Below are 6,161 nucleotides of genomic sequence, written 5' to 3' on the forward strand. Positions count from 1 at the left end.
CTCTCCGCGCCAATCAGCGCCTCGCCGGGCCGTCCCTTTCGCCCGCTCTCTCCGCGCGCCAGTCACCGCCCCGCCCCCTTCGTCCACGCGCAGAGCACCGCCCCTCTCTTTGCATACAGCGTACCACCCCCTTATTTACACAGACCACGCCCCACACTCGGTCATTTGCATATTAGGCTCCCCCCCTCGGTACCTTCGGGCCGGTACTGCGCGATGATGGTCACCGTCTGCCCCGCCCGCTTCAGCGCCGCCGCCGCCTGCTCGTGGGTGGCGTTACGGAGGTTCACACCGTTCACCTGCGGGGACAGCGCCATGCGTGGGCTCAGCGCCCGCAGCACGGCAACCCCCCCAGCCCCACCGTACCCAACACACCGGCGCCCCCGTCCCCGGGACAGCTCTGCCCCCGCCCTTCCCGCAGCTCACCGACAGGATGCGATCTCCCCTCCGCAACTCCCCGCTGAGGTCGGCGGGGCCTCCGGCTAGGATGAAAGACACGAAGATGCCCTCTCCGTCCTCTCCCCCGACGATGTTGAAGCCCAGGCCGGTGGAGCCTTTGTGCAGGATGATTTTCCGGGGCTCTCTGCAGGGACAGACACGGGGACATCACAGTGGGGCCACTTGTGCTGGGACACAGGAGAGCTTGGGGTGACACGAGATGTAGCACAGATGGGGACAGAGGGCCATGGACGTGGCAGTGTCAGAGCCTGTGAAGGTATTGGGGACGATGCCAGTATGGGGTGAGCACACCCCTCGCTGCACACAGGACGTTCACAGCACAGCCCTGCATGGCACACGAGCAGCCCCGAATTTTTTGGCGGTGACTTAATTCTGGCGCAGCTCAAACAATAGGCAGGCGCTGGCAGAAAGGCTGCCTGGCCCCGCAGCCATCCGGCACTGATTTTCAGCTAGGAAAAAATAATCACTGCCATCAGAACGACAGACAGCAGCTCCTTGCTTTGGTGGCCGGCACGGCACTGGGGCTGTTGGTGTGGGGTGGATGCACCGGGCTGGGTGTCCCGATGGACTGAATGTCACTTGGACAGCACAGCCTGTCACCTTATAAGGAACATGAAAAGCAGAAGACGGACATTCAGACAGACGGACGCCCAGCCCTGCCAGACCCTCCCAGCTCTCCTCTCAGCTCCTTGCCCCGTGCTGTGTCCCCACACCGTACCTTGGCTCACACTTGCTCCTGTGGCCCTGCCGCTGCCTGGAAGGGGACGGCTGTCCCCGGTAGGACATGGAGGAGGAGACGTTGACGGTGAACATTGTGGCACGGGGCAGGAGCTTCCCAAGATCTCACCCCGTGGTTGTGTCCTCCGTTCCCACCCGGTGTGGCTGTGGGGCACTCAGCTTCCCAGTGCCATGCCCACCCTCGGGATTTTTATGGAAGCACAGAGGACGGACATTCCGGCGCCTGTTAGACCCTGTGGGCTTAACCCCTTCCTGCCCCCCCGCCTCTCCTTCCAGCAGCGCTCAGTCCTACAGCTGTGCATCGCTGATGGGGCAGGGGCTGACCCCTGTGACCTTCAGAAGATACTGAGCTCAGCAGAGCTCAAGGCTCAGGCTGGGGTGTGCAGGGGCTGGAGAGGACTGGGGAAACCTCACTGGGATCGCGGGGTTCCACAGAGGCTCAGCCACATTCCAGGGCTGCCACCAGCACTCAGCTCCACTGCTGAGTCCCGCATCCTTGCTTTGCTGCTGCTTTGGTGTCTGCCTGGGAGTCAGCTCGGTGTGAGCAGTGCCTGCTGCTGGAGCCCAGCAGTGAAGGTAGAGATGCTGCAGGAACCAAGAGGCAGAAACAAAGCCCCGGAGAGGTGAATCTTTTATCCCAGCTCTCAGTCACAGTATGCACTCCAGACATGCTGGGCAGGACAACGTTCCTGCAGATGGATCCTGGACACTGTGGCACTGACACCTTGACCTGAGCGCTGCACATAGGGTTTGAATCTTGGGGGTCCTCTGTGTAGCCTGGAGTTGGACTGATGATCCTTGTGGGTCCCTTCTGACTCAGGATATGCTGGGATTCTTTTGTTCCAAGCTCACAGCAGCACTGTGTCCACAGCAGGGAAGGAGGCAGCAGCCAGGAGCAGCTCGACAGCAGTGGGGTCTTGGCAGGGCAGCACCATCCTCTAGTGGCCTCCTGCTGCACTGTGCCCACCATGCTCCTGGTGTCAGGATGCTCTCGTCCCTTTCTGGCCCATAAAGATCCATAAATGAGATCAGGGGGTCCCAGAGGAGGGACAGATGAAGTGGTGGCACTGGGAACCAGTCCCTTTGGTGGTGCAATGCACACAGAGAAAGCAGAGCTCCTGCAGCACTGCATCTTCCCGCGGTGCCCTGGCAGCACATGAATGGATGCATCCAGAGAGGTCACAGCATGCAGCAGGGTCCAGCTTAGCACCAGGAGGTGAGAAATCAATAGGGTGGATGTGATGGCTGGGGGTCTCTGAGAGGACCTGCCTGCCTCCTGCTCTAGGATCCAAAAGCACCACAGAATGGGGCCATCTCAGCTCTGATGAGGCTGCAGCAACTCCAATGCCGCATGGCAGCCTTGCTCATAACTGCAGAGCCAGCCCTGCTCCTGACCTGAGCATCAGTCCTGAGCACATAGCATCCAGCCCTAGCCCCAGTGGTACCAAAGTGGGCTCAGCACAGGCCATGGGGCTCACAGTGCCTGGATACAGCTGTCCTGGGACTGGTGAGCACAGCAAGAGGAGCTATGGCACTACCAAGATGACCCCCCCAGCCCCTCCCTCCCTGCACGGAGCCCACAAATGGGGTCTTTCAGCCCCAGCAGAGACTCAGCACGTGACAGGATGCAGGGACTGGGTCAGGGAGAGAAAGGAAAGGAGGAGAAGGGGCAGGGATGGGGATGCCCATTTGCAGTTCTCACCTGGTGAAGTCTTCATCCCCGATCATGTGCCGAGGGATGGGCGAATATCTGGAGGGGGTCACTTGTGGGGGGGCAGGGTACGCAGGCTTGCTCTCTACACCACCCAGGTAGCCCAGACTGGAGTTATGGCTTATGTGGTTGTCAGCCAAGGTTGAGAAGGCTGCAAAGAGAGGAGATGGGCATCAGGAGCAGGAATTGGCCTCAGTGTAGATGTGGAGCCCAGCCCAGCTCCAGCGTGTGCCATCCCCATCCCTGCTATGGAAACCCCCGTTCCTGCAGTGCAGGGCTGGTGCCTACGTACTGCTGGTGTAGTCGGGGGGCGCGTACATGTCGTTGAGGTGCAGGCTGCCAGGCTTGGCCACTTTCAGGTACACCATATCAGAAGTGTTCTTCAGCGCAGCCACCGCCTCCTCGTGCCGTACATCCTGCAGGTTGGTGTTATTCACCTACCACAAGGCAAAGGGACAGTAAGATGCAGTTAGACCCATCCTGGTTGGGATCCTGGGAAAGGGGACCGGGGAGAAGCGTGGAGATGTGGGTTAGGGCTCACCGCCAGCAGCCGGTCCCCAATCTGCAGGCGTCCGTCCTTCTGGGCAGCGCCTCCCTCGATGATCTTGGTGATGTAGATGCTGTTGTCCCCGGGGATGTGTTGGTTCCCAATGCCCCCTGCGATGCTGAAGCCCAGCCCTGGAGATGAGCAGGAGGGGAGGAGAGAAGGAAGGATGGTTGGTTGCAGCCAACCCTGGGCAATGGGACACCTTCTCACTGTAAGCTTTGATGCGGGGCTGCCCCACACCTTGCACTCACAGCATCTCCCCTTGTAGCATCCTATCCCACAGGATCCCACCCCACAACACCCCCCACACCAAAGGGACTCCCCGCCGCAGCCCCTTTGCTCACCTTTGGGTCCCTTCATCAGGTTGACCTCCATGATGGTCTCCGGTGGGGGCTGCCGGCGCCGCACAACGAGCCGCACCACGGGGCCTGCTTCCTTCAGGGCCTCCACTGCTTTGCTGTGCACCACCTCAGAGACGTCCACGTCGTTGACCCGCAGCACGCAGTCATTTACCCTACAGGCACCGTGTGATCCTGAGCTCCCCAGCATCACCAACCCTGTGCCACCATGGTCACCTCTGCCACCCAGACCCTTGCATAAGGGGAGCTGCTTGAGTTGAATGGATCCTGTGCTTTGGGATGAGCCAGAGCCAAGATGTGGGGTGACAGCAAAGTTCCTCCTCAGGGGTGGAGGCTATGGGGGAAGCAGGGGAGGCAGTCCCCGTGCTGGAGAGGGGGGAAGGGTCTAGTACTGGTTAAGAGCCAGAGCCAGGAAAAAGATGGGATGCTGATAGCAGGAGGATGCCTGGAAAGGGGACATGCCCAGGAGAAAGGGCTGGAAGAGAGCAGGTTGAGAGCTGTGCAGTGGGAGCGGGAGGCACGGTGAAATCCCCAGCCCCACATACTCACCCCAAACGTCCATCCATGGCCGCTGCTCCCCCGGGGATGATTTTGGTGATGAAGATGCCGGGATCATCTGGAATGTGGGGGTTGTCGATCCCTCCTGCTATGCTGAAGCCGAGGCCGGAGTTACCCTGCGGGGAAGCACATGGGGCATCTGTCCCACGCTGTCCCCAAAACCCAGTGAGCTCCTGTGCTGGGCTGCTCCGTGCAGGCAGTGGATGTGTGGCCGAGGAAGATGGGTGCTCGTCAGCCTGGCTCTCAGTGCGGAGCACCCGACAGATGGAGCAGGAGCGTGGGAGCCGCCAGGACCTCCCTCACCACCACGTCTCTGTGAGAGACTGAGCTGGAGGACGAGGGGGTGGTCCTTGGCGGAGAAACCTCCCTTTGCTGGCAGCTCCCCAAGAGGAGACACCACCTGCGTGGCCCATGCAGAGAAGGGGGGCTTGGGTCAGGTGCTGGCAGCCTAGTGGCTCCTGCAAGACCACTTTGAGTCTTAACATCCAGTCAGCCCCTGGGTATTACATGTACTCACGGCCCAAAATATCCCCAGTTGACCCCAGCAGTGCTGGTGCCCAAATCTGCTCTAGGGAGGTGTAAGGATGGAGATGAAGCCTTGCTGGGAGGAAGGAGGGAGCCCCTGTCCCAGAGCTCGCTGTGTCCCAGCAGTGTCCCAACACCAGGGGTACTTCTGTTGCCCAGTCCTTGCTCACAGGACCCTGTTCTGTCACACACTTATGAGCGCTGCTCCCAGTGCCGTGCTTGATGCAAGCGGACAATTACTGTTTATTTTTTTCTGCTCTGCCTTGGAAATCAGATGGCTTGTTGCCTTGTTTTCTCATGCGGAAGAGCTGACACTTAGTCACATCCTACCATGCCTGCCTCTCATACACAGCCACGCTCGGGCCAAGTTCTGTCCCGGCTGCCCAGGGGTGCTGCTCACCCAGAGAGGGTGGGGAGCCCTGGAGGTCCCTGCATGGACCCATGCCTGGGATGGCTGCACCCAAGCAGAGGCTCCAAAGGAGGTCTCCTGACAACAATATGTCCAGCTCAGGCCATGATTCAGGAGGCATTTGTTACTATTCTGATAATCTAGAAGAAATCAAGTTCATGAGATTTCTTTGCCGGCACTGGGGCTGCTGGAGATGTGGGGACAACACCTGCAGCAGATGCATGCACTGCCCATTGACCCACTGCCACGTTTCTTTGCAGACAGCTCCCCAGATCTGCCATGGTTGCCCTTGTCTTTACAGCAAGGGCAAGCCCATTGCTCTGGCTGAGGGTTCTCATCCCTGGAACACAATGCTTTTGCTCCTTCAGCAGCCCGGAGCACACAGCAGCACTCAGCCCAAAAAGGAAGCATCCCCTGGGCACGCTTTGTCAGGCACAATGGGGAAGCGGTGGGTGAGGCTGCAGCCCCGGATAACCTTCCGTCCACCCACCTCCGTGATGCAGAGCCGGGGGGAGGAGGGGGATGACTAAAAGAACAGGAGGACGAGTGATGCGTCTTCCCCTGCGCTGCCAGCCAAGTGCGAGGAGGAGGCCCTGCACAGTGCTGGAGCTCCTGGGTATGGGATGGGATGGGGCATGCAGCGGTGCAGGGATGGACAGGCAGCTCTGCGCTTACCCCATGGGCTGATGCATCAGAGCAAAGTCTGCTCCATCTTTTCCCACTGTGCTCACAGCCCCTGCTTGACCCTCTGCTCACGTCCCCATCCCCACAAAACCACCGTTATCCCAACGTCAGCGCTGCGTGGCCAGGATCCCTCCGACACAGCAGAAGGTACAGCCAGGAGCTCTCCCCCCCCCC

General features: G+C 60.1%; 1 protein-coding gene across 1 annotated transcript; it reads right to left on the minus strand.

Moving 5' to 3' along the window:
• Positions 1-146: 146 nt before the first annotated feature.
• Positions 147-5,337, minus strand: LOC104912137 (disks large homolog 3-like). Its single transcript, XM_019618030.1, has 8 exons — positions 5,295-5,337; positions 4,361-4,667; positions 3,797-3,966; positions 3,447-3,583; positions 3,198-3,342; positions 2,897-3,056; positions 424-580; positions 147-296 (listed from the first exon to the last, which is right to left on the minus strand). The coding sequence occupies exons 1-8, from the start codon at positions 5,335-5,337 to the stop codon at positions 162-164; spliced, it is 1,254 nt and encodes a 417-aa protein (XP_019473575.1). The 3' UTR covers positions 147-161.
• Positions 5,338-6,161: the final 824 nt, after the last annotated feature.

The sequence above is a fragment of the Meleagris gallopavo genome, chromosome 9 (assembly GCF_000146605.3).
Source record: "Meleagris gallopavo isolate NT-WF06-2002-E0010 breed Aviagen turkey brand Nicholas breeding stock chromosome 9, Turkey_5.1, whole genome shotgun sequence".
NCBI lineage: Eukaryota > Metazoa > Chordata > Aves > Galliformes > Phasianidae > Meleagris > Meleagris gallopavo.

Coding starts and splice junctions, on each gene's coding strand:
- LOC104912137 (XM_019618030.1), bottom strand. CDS start 5,337: ATGGGTCCATGCAGGGACCTCCAGGGCTCCCCACCCTCTCTGG. Junction 4,668..5,294: donor GGGCTCCCCACCCTCTCTGG/GTGAGCAGCACC, acceptor CGTGGTGGTGAG/GGAGGTCCTGGCGGCTCCCA. Junction 297..423: donor GGGGAGATCGCATCCTGTCG/GTGAGCTGCGGG, acceptor CTGTCCCCGCAG/GTGAACGGTGTGAACCTCCG.